A 24320-nucleotide genomic window follows, 5' to 3' on the forward strand; every position below is an offset into this window, starting at 1 on the left:
CGTTGGTTTGTACATGAAATGCGATAATGTCTAAGAAGCCTGTAGTACACCCAAAGACCTGTAGGGGTTTTAAACGAATGATATGCAAGAACATGCAATGGTTTTAGAACAGACTTAGACAAAATGCAGCCGTAAAGTGAGGACCTGACCCGTGCATGGTGCCGTGGGACTGATGCCTGGCATAACGGGTAGGTTGACTTACAGTTTGTGAGTCACTTGGACACCATCCACGGCGATGGATTGAAGAAAGAAGGTGGTATGCCGGAAAAGCCTGTGGCTGGATTCCTGACACAGCTCTGCTTAAAAAACCTCATGGAGTAATCAGGTAAAATGGCGTCTGGATGACCCGGAAGTGGAAATGATGCAGCGCTGACCTCGAACGATATGGAGCCAGGTAAGGGGTGTCCCTTAAGTAGGGAAGAGGTGTGTCATACGCCCCTCCCACAATTACAGGCCAAAAGGCCTTAATACATATATTTCAAATAGATGTTTTTCAAATTTGATGTATTTTAAATATGATGATTTCTAAATATGATGATTTTTTTAAATATGATATTGACTTTTAAATATACTGTTTTTCAAATAAAGTTGATGGATATGATTAGTTTATCAATGTGGATGTATTTTCCTAAGATTTCATTTAGTTTACACTCTGTAATAGACTTTGAAGATTTTAGTATGTTTGCCCTTAGAAGTTTGCCAAATCAAGTGGTCTGGCAATGTCTACTGTCCTCGGGCATAAAGTGACAATAAAGTGACAATAAGTTTTTCTGCGTGTCAGGCTGAACGTGCACGCATGTGCGGCAACATGTTTTGTCACTTTTGCCGCAATGCGCATGCGCACACGAAACGAGCCGCGCGAAAATGAAGATTTAAAAAGCTGGAACAGCTGAGGACATACAGCTCTTGAAAAAGTCCTTGGTACGAAACGCGTCGGGCAGCTATACCTGTCAACACCTCCCTAAAGACTCCATCATCTCCTTGCCTGGCTGATCATTTCAAGAGGCACTGACATTGGAACTACATTTAAAGGGATTTTAACCCATGAGAGGTTGACAAGCGTTTTTGCACAACTAGACATAAGTCTCTTTGTGCCACCTTCTTTATGAGTGTGTATTTTTATTGTAATTTTGGATGTTTTATGTCATTAAATACTTCACTATGTATGTTTTTATTCCTCTTTTCATATGATCACCATGCAATATATATGGTAAATATACGCACGACTTGTGAGTGTGGCGCCCCCACTGGTATATGTCTTTGTACTATACTGCTTGTATACTTGTATAACTTTTTGGGGATTGGGAGTGATCCCTTGTTCGGAGTGGCTGTCCTGCACTATTTATGCACTTTATCCCATACACCGTTTTGATATATTTAAATTGTTAGTGTAGGACTCACCTAAGAGGTTTGCCTTGATGTTTCTGGTGAGTTACACTTTAATGGCCATTAGTTATTTTGGTCATCACCCCAGTCCAATTTAAGGTTACTTGGGGTTAAATATTATATTGCTAAAAGCTGCTTATTTTAACACTATCAGCTTAATAGTGGTAAGCCTGACAATAAAGACACACCAGACAGTAAATATTATGTTGGCAAAGGTTAGCAAAACATTGGGCTCTAGTAAATTGCATTTTTGTTTTATAACAGAAAATATATTTAAACCAATATATTGTTAGCACTCAACAATTATCTTCAAATAGCTGTGGGTTTACTGTCAATGCAAACAATCTACCTTTCATTAGAATCACCAGTATGTTCAAGAACTCTCTGAATGATAAATATCCATTTCCATCTTCATCTGCTAAAGAGAACATAGACTCTACAAACATGGACTGAGGCTTCAGGCCCAATGATTCAGCAAATTCAGTCCGGCTTAATTCACACTCAATGGCTTCTTTTATTTTTGAGGAACTTCCAGCTTCAAAATTTCCTGTATCCAACGGATCTATTTTTAGAACCTGTATAATATAAAATCAAAAGTAAAAAGCAGAGTTTAATGTATTGTATGAATTCTAGCAAGCAAATAGCCAAATGAGAGACTGCAATTTTGTTTATATAGTGTTTCCGAGATACCTAATATGGAAAAATCTATAAATGATTTATATATTACAATTTACATTTTTCATTTTGTTCTCTTTAATGTTAAATCGTGGTTATTCTTTACAAAAAAAATGGGTGGATAAAATATTTCAAAGAATGTAAAGTATTCATTTTCTTGCAGTATGTGACATAGGCCTTGATTATATTTTCAAACTATCACAATCTGCTATTATCACAATCAGAATCAAAATCTATATGATTTTTTTGTGGATAGATCATTTGAAGAGTTTTTTTTTTTTAACAAATTATGTTCATTTGAAAAAGCTTATGAAAAAGTAAGTAAATAAAGGCATAAGTCTGGAAGATTATTTCAAAGGCTTCAAAGGCTGCTGGACAGTTTGTGGGTGGCCCTATTTATAATCCTTTTACAAAGATGCACTTGGGTCTCCTTCAGTTAGCCCTTTTGCTAAATACAAAAAGTCTCAACATATTAAATATTATAAAACAGAACTGTGAACATTTTCACCTACCCTGAGGACATGAACTGTGCTGGTAAAGGGAAATTGATAGCATGGCAAATTTAGATTGCACTGAAACTTTATTGAAATCAATTTAAGTATTACTTAATTATTTTAACTTAATGAAACAATGTTAAATTGACCAGCGAAACAACTGAACAACTAAAAGAAAAAAAATCCCCATGCAGTATAAATCAAACTTTAACATATATACACTGATAACCCAAAACTCGTTGTGACCCCTCATATTGCTGAGGTAAGAGCTCTTGAAAGAACCTCATAAACAACTAACTGAAAACCAAATTGTGACGTCTCATCAGGAAAAGGCTCCACCAATAGAGATGTCCCGTACAGTTCGCCGGGAACTGTTCGCCGGCGAACATAGCTTGTTCGCGGTCGCCGCGGCGGGCGAACATATGCGATGTTCGGTCCGCCCCCTATTTGTCATGGAGGTGGGAGGGTCTGGGAGGGAGGGTCTTCTGCTGATTGGCTGGAATGTGTCTGCTGACTGTGAGGTACAGGGTCAAAGTTTACTCAATGATGATGAATAGGGATGGACCGAACATCGCATATGTTCGCCTGCCGCGGCGACCGCGAACAAGCTATGTTTGCTGGCGAATAGTTCCTGGCGAACTGTTCGGGACATCTCTATCCACCAATCAAGAGTCTCTCATGCTGGACCATGTTCGTTTGAGCAAGGCCTTCTTCACTACTAATCTCTGTTATATTCCATATGTCAATGACTTGTCAAATATCCCAATTTTATAATTCTAAAGAGCTACGGAATATGTTGGCACTATATAAATGCTAATAATAATAATAATAATAATAATAATAATAATAATAATAATAATGTTGTATGTTCAATAAAACCCTGTCCAACAGAGGAATTAATTGTTTATCCCACAGGTGCAGTTTCCCTTATCACATAGGATGAGTTTAACTTCTCAATAAACTGAACACAATCAAACTGTGTCTGTTAATTTATATGCAATGCAGAATTCTAATTATTAAATTAAAGTAACTGAAATGGGAAAATCCCCTTGGTTTCAAAACCAGCTGTTTTATCCAACAATTTCATAAAAATATTCCTATATGTCCCTGCAGTTCTCTACCTTTTGAGTAGATTGCTAAATATGTTTAAAACAACAATCTTTTTTTTTTTTTTAAATATACTTTGATTTTGAAATTACAATTTTTATGACAGTGGCTTAGGCAAGTCCCATTTCATCATCATCACCATTCTGCCATGTCAACATAAATACACCCTCCCTTGAGTTGTGAAGACAATATTAATTTGTATGTTTATTACTTGTTGTCATGTATTAAAATTTTATAATTGTTAAGTGTTGCAAAATATTGGCACTAGAAATAAAAATAATAATAAGATTTTCAACATACCTGAGCAAATGATTGGCGGAAAAAGGTTTCGAGAATCTGACTTCTCTGCTTTTTTGTGACAGCTTCTTTAAGCAAGCTTTGCTCTTTCTTTTTACTTTCACTAATAGGAATCCCGTTCACTTTTAACTGCTGAATGAAACCCGTGCATTCTTCTTCGCTATGAAAAAATAAGACCTAGAAAAAAAAAAAATACAATTAAGGGAAGTATATTATAATTGGTTATGGAAGAAAATTTAGTTAGGACTAATATTTACATTTGTCATCCCATGTGTCCTCAGTTCAGTTCAACTGGAAACTAGTTTGCTTCATTCTAATTTTGTTAAATTCATTTTGTTAAAGGGACACTGTGGGCACCATAACAACTTCCATAATAACTAAACCTCAATTAAATCATGGTGCTTGAAGGTTTCAGGTGCAGTCTTAATGGGTTTAAACGATTTACGAACAGTTTAATTCTAAAGTTCTCTTAAATTTAACCATCTTCCTGGACATCCTTCCTTCTTCTCCATCACGATCTTCAGTGCAGAAGCCTGTTAGCAGGGTGCCAGTAATAGGCTGAGAGCATCAGGTTCTGCTCTTAGACACTGATTTTCAATAGAGAAAATGCTTTAGGAATGCACATTAAAGCATTTTTTTATTGAGATTAAGTCCTTATGGAGGCTGGAGTAGTCCTTTAGTGAATGTACATGATTAATGTTTTTGATGCCAGGAATGCGAAGTTTGTGACCTCCCCTCCCCACCCCCCCACCCCCAAATCCCCCACATCAGGATCTCTTACAGAATAAAAATGTGGTACTTTTCTCTAAGGACCACTTTCTCAGCTTGGTAAGCAATAATGTCAGTCCAAGTATGCTGTGGAGCAAACCGATCCTCCAGAGGAAGCAGCGTCTGCCTCGTGCACTGAAGCTCCACGGTTTGTTCCACGGCATACTTGGACTGAAGTTATTGCTTACCAAGCTGAGAAAGTGGTCCTTAGAGATAAGCACCACATTTTTATTCTGTAAGAGTTTCTGATTTGGGGGGGTTTATTTATAAGGGAAATAATATTATATATATATATATATATATATATATATATATATATATATATAATATTTTTTGTTTCCTTAATTCCCAAGGTACAACATGCCAATCAAGGAGTTTACACTGATATGGACACAGATTCTGCCTATTCCCCTTTGTGACTATCTTTTCCATCATAATTTTTTACTTTTTATTATTCATTTTTAAAATCTATTTTTTATTGTTATATATAGAAGGCTTGGCCTGTAATTGTGGGAGGCACTTAATTTTCCTATTTAAACCCAGTAAGCCCCTGCTTACCTGTCTTCGACGATCTCGGAAGTGCTTCAGTGTACTTCCGGTTTACAGATCCGTAAACGTCAGTATTCCCGCCCGCCGGCAGCCCGGTTCAAACGCCCTGCGGCTGTATTCGTGAGTATTCCGCTTCTGCCTCACTCGGACGGCATCAGAATCGTAAGTTTAGCCCTGTCGCTCACGGGCTCGGATTCAATCCGCTCCTGTTTTTTCTCGGTCAGTGTAACACGTTCAGTTACACTTACACCTCGTAGTCTCGTTCAGCCACACCGGGTTGCCATACGTTTTCGTTCAGGGGGTACTATATCTTCATTCTGTTCCGTATTCTGGGGCTTTGTTCACGTTTTAAGCTATGTCTTAGTAGTTAAGTTTTATATGAAAGGGGTTTAAGCGGTTTTTAGTAGTGCCCAGTATTCTTAACTTCTGTGTTTAAAGTAGTTATGTGGTCCCCTTAATGTCATAAATAGCTAAATAGTGTAAATAGGGGGTATGTTGTTCCATTGTGTTAAATGGCTGTTCCTGTCCTGTTTTGTTGTAGTTCTTACTAGTACTGACACTTCTCGCAAGTGGCCCTTCGCGGGTGTACGTATTCGCAGCTTTGTTAAAGAGGTAGGCCTCGGTGTCACCCAGTTCTTGTGTGTATGTTGTAGTTAAATAGTACATTTCATAAATAGGTCACGTTTCTTTTCCTTTAGTTCCATTGGTTCCCTGCAGGATTATACTTTATTAGGTCAAGTAAAGTTTCCTTCCTCAGCAGGTATGTTATTGGTGTCCTGGCGGGGGGGGGAGGTGTTCGAGGACTAGTTGTAATTCTCCCGCCAACTTAGGTATGTTCCCGTGGGCTCTTTGCCTATAAGGTTAGAGGTCCCGCAAGGCATAGGTCAGCCCTTACGTTCGGAGGTTCGGGCCAATCGTCCCAACGCATAGCTATAGCCTTGCTTCAAAATTAGTTAGGGCCTCACCAGTCACGGCCAATCGTATTGCTTCTTTTTCATGTCACCGAGAGGCCAACTCCCCGCCACCCACCTCAGTGGCACCAAGGCCCCACGCGCCAAATCATAGTTAGTGCCTCTCATAGCCACTTGGCAAGTAGTTAGGGCCTCATCTGCCACCAACGAAAGCTAAGCTAATACAATTTCGCCTATGGGCACTAGCCTAGTAAGTGGGGTCCCTCCAGCTTTTAAATTTTTTCAGCACTAAACTCGCCCTCTCTGCCCCTTAGAATGTCCAACGCTTCGGTGTTAGAAGACAATCTGTCGGTTACCAGCACCCCGCTCAGGTCGGGCACGCAGAGAACGCAACCAACCCCTCCAAGTCCAGCTTCCAGCTATCGCTCCTGGACTATCCCTAAGATTACCGCTGAACTTAAAAAGAGAAATATCCCTTATCCGGCTTCAGCTAGGAAGAATGAACTGTTTCGTTTATTGAACTCTACTGAGGATAACGAAAGGCCTGGCCCTAGTTCACAGGTTAACGTACTTAATAGCCTGGCTGAATTACACGCCATGATGGCCTCCCTAGTGTCCTCAGTTGCCACCATCAATAACAGATTGGATAACCTGGAAGCTAATAACGTTCCTTCAGTCCCCGAGATTCCCGGGCCGGTTGTCCAACCCACGCCCGCTCTAGGAGGTAACAGTGACCCTCCACCGGCTAGGAAAGTTTCCAACCTTATTAATCCTATTCACCTGATACCGCAGTCTCTCAGACGTGACATCATAGAGGGAAAGGATGTTAACTTGGCCTCGCTACTGATAGCGGCTCAAGACGTGGTTGAAAACAGGGCATACACGTTTGAGGACCTATCAGTAGTGATGAGGGCCAGGGACCCTAGGTTGAATAGGAAACTTAACATCCCTGAGTTTGTCTTGGCATTTGGCCTATACAGAGACGTTATCTGTACTGCTTTTCCCCTCCGCAGAGAGGAGCTAGATTTGTACCTTCACAAGGTGATAGAGCTGGCTTATAAGTACGGGGGCTTTGCCTTTTACGACTATCACAAGTCGTTCTCCGCTAGGTCAGCCGCTTCGTTGTCCCAGTATAATACAGTCACGGACTGGGGTCAGTTAGATACAGAATTGTTTCTTATGCATTTTGCAGGTCTCAAAACCCCTTCCTGTGCCATTTGCTCGTCTGCAGCTCACTCTATTAATTTCTGTCCCGAGAATGTAGCTATCCCCTCTACCAGCAGCGCCAACTCCGATTTTCAGTCAACTTCCAACCAGAAGGAGATTAGAGATAAATTAGGCAGGCCCATAGTGTTCTTGGGGAAAGCTCAGGTCTGCAATAATTTTAATGCTGGTGGTTGTAGTTACAGTGCTTGTAGGCTGCTGCATGTGTGCTCGCTTTGTTTCAGGGCACATGCCAAGACGATGTGCCCTAACAAATTGTTCCCTAAAAAGGCTTCTACTCCAATAAACATACCGAGTTTGCAACGTTACCTGGCTAATCATCCTTCTTTACATCTGGTGGAATTTCTCACGTCAGGGTTCACTCACGGGTTTCACACAGGCTTTGTCTCTCTCCCCTCAGGCATCCTGGAGTGCCCCAACCTTCAGTCAGCTCTCACAGACCCCGATACCCTACAAGTACTCTTACAGAAAGAAGTGGATAACGGCTTCATGATAGGCCCTTTCACTACTCCTCCTTTCTCCTCATGGAGGACTAACCCTCTAGGTATCGCCACTGGGAAGTTTAACAACAAAAAGAGGCTTATTATTGATTTTTCTGCACCACACGCCTCTCCCACACCTAGCCTGAATGCACTAATCCCGTCAGAAGATTTTTCTCTTCAGTACGCTAGAATCGATGATGCCATTCAGGCGATTATTAACTCCGGGAAGGCAGCCTGGTTAAGTAAGTCAGATATTACCAACGCCTTTAAGTTACTTCCCATCCATCAATCACTCTGGCATCTGCACGGAGTTAAGTGGCTAGACAACTACTATTTCGCTACCAGGCTTACTTTCGGCTCCAAAAGTAGCCCCAAGTTATTCGACCTATTCGCCGAAACCTTGACATGGCTTCTCCTTAACTTCTGCAGATGCCCAGTTGTTATACATTATTTAGATGACTTCCTCGCCATAGAACCTCACCACTGCACTCCACGCAGCCTTCATCTCTTGCTCACGCTCTTCAAAGATTTAGGTGTCCCCGTAGCCCAGGACAAAACTGAAGGTCCCAAAACCGAAATTACTTTTCTGGGGATTACACTCAATTCTGTCACCATGCACGCCAGCCTGCCCCAGGAGAAAGTAGACCGTATTCTTTCTTACATTAGCACCTGCATGTCACTAGGCACTTGCACCAGGAAACAGCTACAGTCACTTTTAGGCTCACTTAATTTTGCCATGAGAATAATTCCACAGGGTAGGTCTTTCATTTCCAGGATCCTTTCACTTTTGCACGGTCTCCCTGACGATGACTCCACTACAACCCTAGACGAGTCAGCTACAGCTGACCTGAGAATGTGGCAGCTGTTCCTTTCCTCGTGGAACGGCAGGTCGCTGTTTGTTCCCCCCGTTTCCGACGATTCCCCAGTACTCTGGACTGACGCTTCAGGGGCCTTAGGATATGCGGCCATTTTTGGAGACGAGTGGCTATACGACTCCTGGCCGGTCGAAACCACGTCACTCGAGAGATTCAGTACCACCTCCTCTCTTTTTGAGATCTACCCTATCGTAGCAGCAGCTTACACGTGGGGGGTAGAGTGGAGGGGGCAGTCAGTCAGGTGTTTTTGTGACAACTTAGCTACCTGTAACATTATCAACAAGGGCCGCTCTCAGTCCCTCACGATCATGAACCTAGTCAGGAGACTCACTTGGCTAGCAGCTAATCTCCAGTTCTGCATATCCTGTGTTCACGTCCCAGGTATACAAAATACTGCCGCTGATGCTCTGTCACGCTTCAATTTGCAGGAGTTCTTCAGGCTACATCCTACAGCTTCCCAGCAACCCAGGGTACCTCCAAAGTTCGAAGACCTGGTAATGCATTAAGCTCTCTCCTACATCTGAGCGGCACGCTTGCTCAGGCGGGTTTATCCCTCAACACGAGGAAAGCCTATTACAGAGCATATGAACTGTTTTTGTGTTTCATTCGTAATTACTGTGTAATAAATGTTTTTTCTGTTGAAACCATGGTTGCTTTCACAACTTTTTGCCACTTTTCTCTTAATCTATCTTACAACACAATCAAACTCTACTTAACGGGAATCCAACACTACATGTTAACCTCCTTTCCCAACAAGTCTCCTTTCCTATCTTCCTACCCTCTTAAAAGTGTCCTCAAAGGCGTTCATAACTTGTCAGTACACATACCCACTAAACGCCTTCCCATAGATAGTAAGCTGTTTAAGAAATTGTCCGATATAATAGACACGTCCCCTTTCGAACATATCACAAACCTCGTTGTCAAATCAGCGGCTTATCTAGCCTTTTACGGTTTCTTGAGACCCAAAGAGTTCACAGTAGAGAGAGCTTCTGATTTCAGCTCGTGCCTCCAAAAGAAACACTTAGTTAAAAATCTAGATCACTACACTCTGTCCGTTACCCGCACCAAAACAAGCCAATCAGGCCCACCAGTGGAAATTAACTTTTATCCCACTTCAACCAAATGGTGTCCCATTCGCGTATTGGATAAGCTAGTAGCAGCCCAACTTAATTCCGCTCCCGATAGCCCACTTCTAGATATTCTAGGGAAACCCCTAACCACAAAAATTTTCATGCTTTACATACGCACCCTTTTACTTCGTTTGGGACAAAACCCACGGTCATTCTCGGGCCATTCTTTTCGCATTGGAGCAGCCACAGCTGCCTCAGGTAATCATGTACCGACACACATAATTAAAAACATGGGGAGGTGGAAATCATCCGCATACAACAGATACATTCCCAATCCAGAGAAAGAGATAAGGATGGCTTTCTGTGATATGACTAAATGATGTACCGCTTAATAAACGCATTTTGTTTAATTGGTTATTATTTTTGCCCTCTTTTACAGGCCTAACCTTACGTCAGTTTCGGCACACCTCAACTGACTTGCTATTAAGGAACTACTTATTTTAAACCCTGTTTTCCTTACGTCCTCGGAATGTGCCGTACACAAATAGAAGGCTTGGCCTGTAATTGTGGGAGGCACTTAATTTTCCTATTTAAACCCAGTAAGCCCCTGCTTACCTGTCTTCGACGATCTCGGAAGTGCCCCTCCCACCGCACCCTCAATTTTTATCATTTTCCTAGGTGGGCCCTCTTTTACAGGCCTAACCTTACGTCAGTTTCGGCACACCTCAACTGACTTGCTATTAAGGAACTACTTATTTTAAACCCTGTTTTCCTTACGTCCTCGGAATGTGCCGTACACAAATATATATATATATATATATATATATATATATATATATTTTTTTTTTTTATGTTGTATATAGGACTTATGGACAATATATCAAGTTCTCCTATTGTAAAAAAATAGAACGGTTAATCCGGAGATTAGGGCTTGGTGATTTCTCAAGCCCCGACGCTTACTGGCGAAACGCGCATAGGGGCTTGAGAAATCAGGAAGTCCTAATCTCCAGATTCATCTTTCTAATCTCCTTTAAACTTTGATTTATATTAAATTGGGATATTCTTTAACTATGTAATATTCTGGGTAGCTTTGAGCATCAGATTCATTTTTCTGTGTCTAAAATTACGGCGGGGGCTAATATAGCGCAGTTACACACTGCAAACAAACACTTGCCGTTCAGTTGATGAAGTGCAGTGTTGTGTCTTGTAGGTAGTTCTGAGTTAGTGAATCTAGTTGAGCAGTTATTATCTCTGGTCAGTTGCCCCTGAAGGCACAGTTAAATATATTTATTAGGATGTTACAATTATATAATTTTTTTTTTAATACCAGCACGAGATAGTACTTTTCTGTTAGAAAGTCAGCTTCATAGCTGTTAATACAGCGAGGTGACCTCGAAGGCACGGATTCAAGTTATTTCCATCTAATAGATCTACTCGGCAATTCTATTTTATAACGCCAACTAGCACTAACAGACTTTCACCAACTCCAGCATTTGTTACAATTCAGTAAATGCGTGGAGTTAGAAAGCAGACTGAGAAACATAAATCTCCTTTGTAAAGTCTGATCACATTTTCACAGTATATACAGTCCTGACAAACAACTGTTTAGGCAACATATATTTACTGTTGAACTTACTCTCCTTGGCATTAACGTTACTGTTGCTAATAAATCCGTGCTCTTCATGTTGCTACAAAAGCTATACACTTTATAGCAACATTTATTAGATACGTTTAATAGCCTTTATAGACCTTACTGTCATATGAGACTTTAGATTTCCTAGAAAGCTAAGATAAATATCTTTATTTAGGGCTGTTCACATAGACATTCTGTCCAAGGACATTGTGTCTATTGGTTTAATATTCTTTTTAATCCTTTATATCCTCTCTTCTTTTCCCTTATTATTAATTAGGTTTACTTTTATTTTTAACTATTATTCTTTCTATTTATTTTGTTTAACATTAAAAGTTACGCTTTAATTATTCTGGTATAGGACAGTGTTCCTCTCCTTCTATACTTATATTCCTCAACCAGGATTAACCCCTTCACCGTCCTAATGATTTAGTTTATATCAGGCTTCCACTCTCTTTTTTGCAAACATACACTGTAAGACATACACTGCCAGATGCACACTGTTCCCTAATAAATTATAAAATGTATGCATTTTTTAACCACCTTACCTTTTGTCTACCTTTTGGGTAGGAGGGGGTCTTCCATTGTGGGGAGAAGGCTAGACTCGGTGGGGTGGGGTGTGTAGTGGAGCTGCAATATTAAATACCATGATCTCCACTGGTATAGAAGGTAATCCACAGTCAAGCGCTGAAAAGTAAGGCAATATCACAAATCCCCCAGTAACCGGATGAAACACAGTTCTGGGAGTCAACTGACGTTTTTATTCACAGCTCCAGTATTTATGCAAGTCCCCATGCAAGGGGTTTCCCTACTGACATAGCAGGGGTAATACAGTAGGGGACTACATGGGGTACTTAACATTCTGAGCATTTCTCCCATCAGGCACTGTTGGGCGAGAGGGATACTCCCACTGGAATATACCGTTAAGTGGATTATTCCTCCGTGCAGCAGAACCGGCGTTTTACATTTAAATCCATAACTTTAACAATATTCACGTTATTTACACGAACGGACGTTCGGTAGATAGCTGGGATCTGAGTGCACATTTCGTGGGAATACGTTCAGATCCCAGCTAAAACAACCGAACGCTGCACGAAATATACTTTGCCATTGAGTTCGCCTAAAAGTACCGAACACCGATGGGGAACCACAATAGGGAAAGACCAGAGCTCCCGAACGGCCTGGAAGTCCAGCGTTGTTCGCGCCGTCGAGTAGCCATTTTCAGTTCCATGCGCTCAACGACCAAACACCGCTGGTGAGACAAAGGATCCAAGATGGCCGACCGCCGCGTGGTCGGTAGCCGAACGATGGCCACCTAGGAAAGTCTTTAATTACCGATTGCAACAATGTTGCAATCGGTTAATGAGCGCCACACATCCCTCTATGTGTGGGATCTTAGGGGGTAGCTCATTCGATTCACGAACAGCCAGTAAAGTCGCTGTTCGTGAAACGAAATACATGAATGCTAGCGGCTTTTGGCTGCAAGCATACGAATTCTATGCAGATAACAATATAAACCAAGGTTGCACATATATTACAGCGATTATTACAGACAACCTTTTGATACAGATAGTCCAGTATCCTACAAGTGGCTAGGTTTGCCACAGGGTGGTGTTCAGAAGGTTATCATTTCACTCTGGCATTGCATCCTTAGAGTACTGGAAGGAATGATCTGACATAACTTTCTCCCAGGGCTGCCACTCAGGAGTGAGATGGAGGTTGTCAGTACATTTGAGTAATCTCTGCCACACATCCTCATTGTGAAATGGTTAGGCAAGTTATTACTTTCATCTGGGGACATTTCAGAATTTGCAAAGACCCCTCTTGGTAATATTGCAATGGTGGCAAGTAAAAGTGAGTTCTACTTACTTGATCCTGTCCCTTGCGGGTGTCACCACCTTCCTCCAGCAGGACCACTTAAGTGTTGTGACTGCTATGTACAGCAGTGTACAGCATTGAGGTTAATGAAAGATCCTGCAAGACCGCAGGATCCTCCATAGAAAGAGCAAATTTCCTGCAGCTGTCACAGATAACAGCTGAGGGGATTGACACTTATAGACGGCCGTAGCTGCTACCAGTGTCTAGAAGTATCATGCAGAGGAAATATACATAGTGGGCTGTACTTTGTCTCAGTGTTTCTCTTGACTGGGTTGGAATTTTAGTGAAATTCCAACAAAGTCAAAATTCGTATTTCATAAAGATTATATTGTTATGAAATACTAATTTTTCAGAGGGGAGGGTAACAGTGACGCTTTAATATCTATATACGGGTAACACGAGATATATACAAATGATGTGTGCATGTGTGGTTTTGTTAGAATGAACCAATTACACTCTTTTAATGAGCAGAATGTGTATTATTTACACGTGCAAATGCATCATGGAATCTCCCTCTACAAAACCTTCTATCTACTAATCAACAATTAGTGACCATATCATCCAATCTATTTGTAGTGCAATCCATTTCATATATCTTAATTGTCTACAAATGGCTTACATAATACACATTTGCCTGCTAATAGAGTCCATCGATAAAATACTCACTAAATCATATTCCTTGGGAACTTTAATCAGCAATGTTTTGCACCCACGGTTATTAGACTGAATAACAGGAACATTTTTGTAGCTCTGCAAAGGTATTATACGGATCATATTGGCTCTACTGTCAAAGACTTTAATTATTTGATCTTGATTGGTTTCGATGAAAACGGGAAATGTTTCGCCTTTTGGTCCTTGCCATTCTTGAGCTGTCAAAAAAATTATTTAGTCATTTAATGAAAAAAACAAATGTTAATCGAATAGATTGCTTTTGATGTAATAACGTTTTACAGATATGCTTTGCTGTTCATAGTGAAGATGGACATTTTAACAATTAAATGCTAGGTAAAATCACAAGCTAAGGGGATTTGTAGACTAAACACACAATTGTTGACAATTGAAAACATAATTTAAAATAAAATAGCCAAACTGTGACTAGAGCATATTTTTTTTCAAATCTGCATTTTCTTTCTTAAATATTGCAATGTGGCTTTTCCATGTAATTTAGAGCAAGAACAATGCATCTCATTTCTACATACTGAATTCAAAACACATTTTGTGTAGTTTACTGGGAGTATTATTACTGTGGAGCTATGTTATACACTGAGACACACCAAATATATAGAACTAAAAAAAAAAAGAAGAAGGGCAGTAGGATCGAAAAGAAGGCCAAAGGAATTTGGACCCAAAAACGGAACTGCCCTTCATACATAGGAACACTTGGGAGGTATGCAATGACAAGGCATGTTGCATACTGCAATGCATGTGTCTGAAAGAAAAACTATAAAACATCAAAAAACATCACACACAATGGATTGTGGTAATTTTGATTGGCAGCTTGAAGCCCACTCAATGCTAAGGTTTGTCAAATTGATTGCTATACATAAAGAAAAATACATTTCCTTTTGTACTTTGTGGAAACTAGAGCACTCTATAAAATATAATCAGATTCAGACACAGGTAGCTAAATAGAATTAGATAAAGTTTATTTTTGGTAACAGAGCCACTTTAAGGAGAAGGAATTCAGCCAATGGGACAATGTTAAATATTTTGTAAATCTTTCTTTTATTAAGGCATATATGTGGGATACAAAATAAAGAGAGGGAAATGCATAGGTAGTACATAACTTTGATGGTGTAACATTGAAAATACAGTTAGATACATTTCCAGGATTGTAATGCCTTGTTTTTATATTTTGTAATTCGCTTAATGTAAACAGGTTTTAAACAAGCTAGAGTGGGATGCAATACCGTGAGTAAGAGCGTTCCATTGGAGATTGTCATGTGGGGCGGTGTTAAGTTAAGTAATGTAAGTTAAGGCTGAACCGTGCAGGCCAAGAAAGCAGCGATGCCAACTATGTCAGCGGTGTTAGGGCGGCTATACTGTTTGGTAACGCTAACAGATGGCCGGCTGGTCAATACAGTGTACAGTGTATAGTGTGGTGTCTCGAGTGGCAACATGGTATGTCGTTCAACATCAGCCTATGTCAGCCAGACTGGGGTCTAGTGCATAAACAATTATCAGCGGCAGAGTATCAGGTTGGTTCGCCTTCAAGGTGGCAGCTCGAGTGGCCCATAGGTATGTTAACATACGATGATATTTAACAGTGGGATGCATGTGGGCTATGGGCCTAACTGATCGGTTGCGCTGGTGAAAACAATAGATAATAGACAACATTAAGATACAGCTGTTCAGTCCTGGCTAAAAGGTGTTCATGAATGATTGGACACATTGAGGAGACATATGTTAAGTCATTTAGGCAGAAGACAGTGTGCACGGCAAATACTTAGATGATAAATGTCCCGCCTGTTACTGTATGTTGCCCAGAGGAGTTTGCCTGCCGTGCTCTGGTGTGTACAGGTTTCGCCTGCTGAATCCTAAATTTAGTGTGGCCCGGCAGTCGGGCAGACCGAAGCAGTCCACAGACATGTACCTGTCAACGGTATCAGGTGTTTGCGGCCCATGACACGGGTAAGCGAGTGGGAAGTCCGGTTGGTGGCAGCCAGTGTGTCCGGTGATATTCTCAGTGTTCTTCTGCAACTCCCCCCGGGCATGCTGTTGTGTGTCAGTCGCTTGGTGTAAAGATTTCCCGGCATTGTGGCAGTACCACTGCCATGGGTCACCGGCCTTCGGCCTGAGGCCTTAGCAGGCGCTCGTGCCCTGTCGCCATGGATCCCATCAGCAGGATCGTGGGCCCCAGGGTCCGCCGGATCGCGGTCTTTTCCCAGGGAGTATGGCAGGCTGTAGAGGAATTCCTCTCGGTGAGCGCCCAGCCCAGAAGAAGGGCGTGCGGTCCCACGGGTAGCTCCGTCCACGGGAGTAGAGCGACGTTTTCTGTATGTCACCGGATTTAGGGGCTGCTGTATGTTGTAGGTCACCATATGTTGGCAGCCTTGTGCTCCATGCCAGGACCTGTCTGCTGTCTGCCGCGGGGTCTGCGGTTCTGTCTCCGTACATGTGGCCGCCGCCATCTTGACCGCGGGTCTCAGGCCTGCTTGGTGGTCGAGCAATGTCTCCGAGTTTGTCGTGGGACATGGACCGGGATCACCCCCCCGGTCCGGTGGGGGGGGGAACAGGACCGGGCCAGCCGATGTACCACTTGCATGTTCGGCTCCTTTGGGCGGGATAGCGAAGCGGCGGCCGTCCGCCTCGCTCACCGCCAGGTCGGGTCCCGCTGGGTATTGCAGGGATCCCACCTCCGGGGGACTGGAACTTCAAGAGCGAGCCTCTCCCCGGCTCCGGTAGCCCGCATACGTTGCGGGTCAGGGTTGTTGGTCGCTGGATGCTTAATAAAATTGCAGATTATGGCGTATATGGGGCTGATTGTGCAGGAGCTGTTCTTCCCTGCGACCGCTCGGCTTGGCGGCCCGGCCCCGCCCCCCCGACAATGTTAAATATAATCTGTCTAAACACATAATCCATAAATGTACCCAGGATGGAATTTTTTTTTTTCAAAATCATAGTTTAAATGTTCTATTAATACATTCTAAACCACATGAAAACTACTAAGTCATATTTTATAATTCCTATTCTGCGGGATAGGACCATAACTATACAGTAGATACAGTAAATCACCTAATCACAAAGAGGGAGTATTTACAATAGTTAAGATACTTAAAACAAATATCATACAGAGAAGGATCTTCTCAGTTACTGCCATTCTGACCCATTTTCTTACCAATCAAACCTGAATTTCACAGTTTCCTACATTAGAATTTCTGCTGCACAAGGTGAAGTCCAAGGGTACTGTGACGGAATGCTGGTACGCCGTCACTTGGGTATCAAGGGCTCCTTTATTTGTGTGGGCTCTGGTGGGGAGCGGCTATTTAGACCGCACAGACTTAGACCTAGCCACAACATGGAGAGACAAGATGGCGCGGAACCAGAGACTGTGTGTCCAAGTGGGTGGGGGTTGGAACTTTCCCCTTTGTGAATGAGAGAGCTGAGTCAGCTATTGTTGACTGTGTGTTAATCCCTTTACCTAATGCATAATGTTTTCCTGTGTATGCAAAGTAGGTGTTCTGAGATGGTATGTCCTATTGGTTATTAATGGGCTTAGTGTGATTTGCTGTTTGTTTAGGCCCAGTTTGATTTGTTGCTGTTCCATATCTTTGTGTGTTTACTAAGTGTCTAATAAAAATTAGTTCCTGTTCTACCCTCAAGCTGCGTGTGTCTGCTGTTCTTGGGGGAAAGGTGTTATCTGACTGGATCTTTGTGAATGGGCTGACATCTGTGGTTTGGCGGCGGGAAGAAGCTGTTCAGACGGGTGTGCTCAGTTGGGGCACAGGGGACCCGTCACAGGTACATTGGCAATTTCTTACACAATCTTGATGAAAATTCCAAGAATCAGGATCAGTGGTATGAAGCTCTTACGTTCCATTATTTATAAGCCACAAAGTGTGTATGACCCCCCCCTGAACAACTATATAGTATACAGTTGAGGCCTACATCTAGTTGTATATTTTGATCATGTGGAAGCACATAATGCCAAACTGCATCAGTTTAGTACAGTACCAGAGGGAAGAGCTAACAATTACATTATTTTAAGCTGGAATCAACATTGTATGCAATCCCAAATGATTCCCATTTTAGGAATAGATAATATTGTGATTTCTAGCAATGACTCCACACATTCGATTATTCCCCTTTTTTTTACTTTACATAAATAAAAGAAAATAATCTGTCTTTGGATGACTCCCAATGCATCTGTGACTACTACCAAAAAAATAATTCATGACTTTAGGAGGAATTTAGAAATTATTCATACATTCTATTGTTCAAGCTGTTAGCAGTTCGTTTTTTAATGATGTTTTGTAATAGCTGGACTGCTTGTAAGCAAATATCCTCATTTAAATAATATGCATTGTGAAATGCATTTCAATACTGTTACTTATGATATAACTCATGTCTTTTATTTGTCGTAAAACTGTGTTTTGTTATCTTTTTATTTGCTTTTTCATTATGCAGGCTTTTAATGTAATATTTTTTATCTTATTTTTACATTGAATTATTCTTTAAGCAAAAAATGTATTTAAAATAAAAAAAAATACAAAATAGTTAATACATGTAAGATGTTATATATCCCCAATTAAGCTACGTAAAATGTAGAAAGGTAACTAAGTAATTTAATGTAAAGCTGCTGGTAAATAAGGTCAAATGTCAATTTTGTTGAGGTACGATTTCCAGCTAAATAGCTGTTCAGTACATCGTGTAATGTTAAAACATTTGTTATGACATTGATACCTGTAAAACTTACTGTTTATGGGCAGCCTCAGGGTAAGGCCGGTCTGCTAGTCAGCCTGGCATGTACTATATGCATGCCAAACTGGGAAGTGCCCACATTCCACTTAGGTTTATCATGAGCAGTGATGCACACAGCCCCAACTCACTCTTGCATTCACAGCTCCCAATGCTGTCTTCCTTTATCTTTCATTAACCATTCATGTGGAAATTACTCGAAACACTGGCAAACAGTTACCTACATGCATGTGTGGATGGCTGGTTGTAATGTGATTTTTTTGTTGCTCTTATATTGTGAAACTCAATGCGTGACTAGTTGTTTTCGGCAGTTCTACACTAAATTATGGATTTTCAAAAGATAAAGACAAACTGAAAACCATAGGCAAAAATGTTGTGAAAAACAATATTTTTTATCATTTATATCAGTTTGGTTATTTTAGCCTAGATTTAGGAAACCAACCAAGACTTAGGAAACCATATGTCACAGTGGAATCATTAAACATCATAACGGTTCATTAACGGTCCACAGATGGTTGTTTATATTGTGTTTTTTTTGTTCTGTGTTTGGTTGTTTTCATTTCAGGTCTGACTTTGGTGTGTTGTTTATGAATACTGAATACTAAATGTTGGGGTGCTGGTTTATGAGTGTGCAGCATTCATTGTACTGGAAGTTGGAGTGAATGAAATGATAGTGTTGATAGTCAACATATGTTTGGTGTTTCCTTTTTTGGGCATGATTTAAATTCTTTTGTGAGTGGATACCTGCTGACAGAGTTGATTATTATACTGTGAATTATTGACATTTTTATTTTTTATTCCAAAAAAACAATATTTAAAAAAAAATCAAAAATCAACATCAGGAATGTTTCTATAATACCTGTTTTGAACTAAACTAACATTTCCCTGGTATTTCCGTGCGTGTGTGTGTGTGTGTGTGTGTGTGTGTGTGTGTATTTCCGTGTGTGTGTATGTGTGTGTGTAATGGTATAGTTTTATGGGTAGCCAAATTTGTTAATTTGCACAAATACAAAAAATATATAGTATTGTAGTATCTGAGAACTAAGAATTTTGGAATTACACAATAAAACCCACACATACATACGAATACATTTATTTGTATATTTATACATATATGTTTCTGTATGTTTACCTGCCACTCCATCAGCAGAGAGCACTTGCTTAATGCTTGCTACATGCTTCTTCTTCTTCTTCATTTCTTTTACGTCTCTTTTTCTTAGTTGAGCGACAATCCATGCGATGAAATAACTCACTGTACTCAAAAGAACAGGTAATGAGAGTAAATTACAAAGTAATATACATTCATTCATTAGTCTCCTGCGCTCTCTGTCTCTCTCTTTATCTATTGATACACGTAGCACGTGCAAGACAATAAAATCAGCAATGCTATAGTAAGTTAAAAGACTTGAAATCAATCACTTCCTAGTTTGGTGAAACCTAATTTATAATCCTATAGGAGAGCAGGATCTTCCAAATTAAACTTCTTTTCACTATTTTTTTTTTTTTTTCTTAGAAATAATTTATTTTTGTTTTAGAATTTTTCTTCATACAAAACTTTAAATACAAAGGCGACAATTATCCATTGTCCCTACCTTTAACTGTTTCATCATATTATTAATACATAAATCATTAACATATATTATATTTAACAATACATACAACACATATACATAAAACAAATATTTTACACTTCTATTTTCAATAAACAAGTTTGTGTCTTTCTTTTTACGTTATTCCGAGTCAGGATATTCCTTTGTGGCAGAATCTGACCAAGCAATGGAGGTATACAGATTCAATCTATAGAAGGCATATCAAGAGTCTTAATCCATTTGTCCCAAATTTTGTATCTATATGTACTAATGCAAAATTGTGAGGCAATGCCTCTTTCCATTTTGCATTGGATTCTAATAGCCTCCTTAATTTACTGCCAAGTATCTAGTGTTGTCTTTTTCCAATTTCTGGCTATAGATATTTTAAAAGCCATGGATCAAAAGATATTTCTTCTCTTTTGATATTTGAGGTAGTTTTAGATGTAGCAATATTGTTTCAGGTGTCCAGTAATATGTGATACCCAATAGCATATTAATTTCTGGTAAAATTCGATCCCAAGCTCTCCTAATCGGGGTACAATTCCACCATATATTTATCTCATCTGCTCCTTCTACTCTGCACCTCCAGCACTTCTGAGTGTCAGAATTAGAAAATTTACCTAATTTGGTGGGGTCAGATACCACTTATTCATCAATTTATAATGTGCTTCCATTATGTTTAAACAATGGACTGAGGAAAAAACGGATTGTAAGGCCGCATTCCACTCTTTAATGTAAATTTTTATATGTAAGTCCCTTTCCCATCTGCATTTTGCAGGGAGGAGATTATGAATTGTAACCATTTTTATAATATCCACACATTTAGTTAATAAATTTCTCATTTTTAATTAGCTCATATATTGCTGTTACATAGGGGAATATTCAATAAATTCCAAACATTGTTATATAGGGGAATATTCACTAAATACCAAACATTGTTATACAGGGGAATATATAGGGGAATATTCACTAAATACCAAACATTGTTATACAATTGTTATACAATGGCTGGTTTAAGCCAATCAGAGTGCACTTTGTCATTTTACACAGCGTGGGAAAATTCCAAAGAACTTTCCCACGCTGTGTAAAATGACACAAAGCACTCTGATTGGGTGGCTTGAAATCCATCCAATCACAGTTCTCTGTGTAATTTTACACAGCGTGGGAAAATTCCACAGAACTTTCCCACACTGTGTAAAATTACACAGAGCACTGTGATTGGATGGATTTCAAGCCCACCAATCAGAGTGCTCTTTTTAATTTTACACAGCGTGGGAAAATTCCAAAGAACTTTCCCACGCTGTGTAAAATGACACAGAGCACTGTGATTGGATGGCTTGAAATCCATCCAATCACAGTGCTCTATGTCATTTTACACAGCGTGGGAAAATTCCAAAGAACTTCTTGAAAGAGCCAAAACATAAGTAGACATTAGCAATTTAATTACTTAAAAAAACTATACCTTGTAAACTATCTACATAAACTACCATTTCAAAAAGATTTACACAAACAAAATGAATGAGACATACATACCTAAAGGAAATGAGCATAAAATCAGTATGAGCAAGCTGTATCCAGTGATACTGCCTGCAAAGTAGTCTGTCACAGTGAGTGGAACGCATGGGGCAAGTTTTCCAGCTGATATTTGCTCTGGTTGAGGACAAGGATCACCTGTAAAAGAATCAATGCAGATGGGAGATGCAACAAAAGGAACACTATTGGCACCATGACAATTTAATAATAACTTAACCCTAATTGTCCCTTTAAGTGTTTAAACATGTTAGCTCCAGAACACAAGAATTTTCTAAACATCTTGTAACCTTTATTTTACCAAACAAGTTTATTTGATTCCAGTGTATTTACAGTATAGAATTTGAAACAAAAAGGAATGCAAATTTAAGCCTTGTATTCTTTACTTTATAATATACTTTATTATAGCAAAGCTACCAAGAAGTATTCTTATTGGAGTTTGAAGATTGATTATTTGGACATTTATAAATTGATAACCTGAATATTATTTTCAAATCAGATATCTTGGGTGAGTTTTGCAAGACATCATTTTTACATTCTACTGCTGCACCTACCATAGATCTGTTACGGGAAACGTTTGTGAAAATAGAACAAGCAGACTAAATGGAGACTACACATTAATATTTAAAAGTACCACTCCACACCCATAAAGCACCTTACCTTGCTCAAGTACTTTATGTGTTAAGAGTATCCCATTTAAAACGCATGTTTTTTCCATCATGATTCCCTTTATTTCCCTTTATTTCTGAAGCTATGTCCTTAAGGGGGTACGATACACCCCCAATGAATGCATACATGAAAAATGCATGCATGTATTTATTAGGAGTATATGTATTAAACAGTATTTTTTTTTCTAGTGATTTGCAGTGTTCCTTTGAGAAAATGTTTATTATTTTCCATGATGAGTTTTGGGGTCTTCTTATTCAGGGCTGACTTTTTAATTTTATATATAAGTTCGTTATGGGGTCAGTATTTGAAGCCATTTCATGCAATCTGTACATTATGTTATATGGATACTCCAACCACAATGACAACTTTAGTGATGAAGACCATCAAATGGTCATGGTGGTAGGCGTCAACTGCATATACTGAATTCTTTTTGAATTGGGTGCTTTGGGCTAGTTGCACCCAGTGGTGGAACTACCACAGGTAAAGCAGTATGGATGGGGGCCAATTGGGTTTTCCATGCACATAAGGCCACCCGCTGGCTATTGCTATTAGGGCTACTCAATTTCTATTGGTGGACAGCAGCCCAGCCATGATCTGTGGCCCTTTAATAACCTGACCCTGTAAAATTAGAAATGCTGGGAGATAGAAAGAGCTAGTCACTTCCTCCCACCTACATAGTGAGAGCTGAGTGGGAGAGATGAGGAAGCACTACAGGAGGGGGGAGAACAATGCTAGAAGAGCCAGTCAGCCCCACACTCTTATCGGCCTCAGTCACCAGCAGAATTCAGCCACAATATGATGCACCTGAGAGGTATGTTAACAAGAGGGTGGCTGAAAATATAACAATTATAATGTGTGTGTATCTGTATATATATGTGTCAGTGTCTGAGTGAGTATGTGTCAGTATGTGTCAGTGTGTACCTGTGTCAGTGTGTGTATGTCAGTATGTCTATATGTGTGTGTCCGAGTGTTCATGTGTGTATGCATCAGTGTGTGTCAATATTTTAGTGTGTGTACCTATGTATTTGTCAGTGTGTGAGCATGTATGTGTCAGTGTGTATCTATGTGCAAGTGTGTGTGTTGGCATCAGAGTGTGCACCTGTTTGTGTGTCAATGTGTCAGTGTGCGTAACTGCATGTCATTAGGTACCTGTGCAAATATGTATGAATGTGGCACTGTATGTGTATATGGGCATATATCCCAGCATCAAATGTCAACACTACATGCAAATGCATCATTGCAATCAAACACAAACATTATCTACTAACGCACCTCTGTAGTCAAAAGCCAAAATTATATAAAAACATACTCCTTCATTAAAATACCAATACTACACACAAGTGTTTACCCACATTTAAAAGCCAACACTACAAACACACCTCTGCATTTAAACAGATATATTACAAACACACCCTGGTATTAAACTGGCAAAAATATATGCAAACACCCATTCACAAAAGTACACATGCATTTAAAAGCAAACACTACATACAAACACTGCACTCCACGCACCACTGCATTCAGTACATACAAATACACCACATACATGCACACACGAGTACTCCAAACAAAAACATGACTACATTCAAACATACAAAAACTGCTCAAAAATACAACCCTGCAAGGATGGGAAAGTGGTATATCCTCAGCTGCCATTGCATCGTGTGCGTTATACGACAGGTATGGATCTATCTTTTGGCCACCTCTGTGCTAGAAGGGGGTCCAAAAAAATGTTTTACACCAAGGCCCTCACTACATTACTTCCTTC

The 24320-nt window shown here is 40.0% G+C and overlaps 1 protein-coding gene across 1 annotated transcript in view; it reads right to left on the minus strand.

The window, feature by feature from the left end:
- Positions 1-24320, minus strand: part of LOC134603309 (dual oxidase 1-like) — a 208723-nt gene that overhangs the window by 64257 nt on the left and 120146 nt on the right. Inside the window, exons 15-19 of the mRNA XM_063449164.1 lie at positions 21887-22024; positions 19897-20016; positions 14013-14215; positions 3963-4136; positions 1736-1961 (exon numbers count right to left, since the gene is read on the minus strand). Coding sequence (XP_063305234.1) covers positions 1736-1961; positions 3963-4136; positions 14013-14215; positions 19897-20016; positions 21887-22024 — 861 coding nt within the window. The remainder of the gene's footprint in view (positions 1-1735; positions 1962-3962; positions 4137-14012; positions 14216-19896; positions 20017-21886; positions 22025-24320) is intronic.

The sequence above is a fragment of the Pelobates fuscus genome, chromosome 3 (assembly GCF_036172605.1).
Source record: "Pelobates fuscus isolate aPelFus1 chromosome 3, aPelFus1.pri, whole genome shotgun sequence".
NCBI classification, from domain to species: domain Eukaryota; kingdom Metazoa; phylum Chordata; class Amphibia; order Anura; family Pelobatidae; genus Pelobates; species Pelobates fuscus.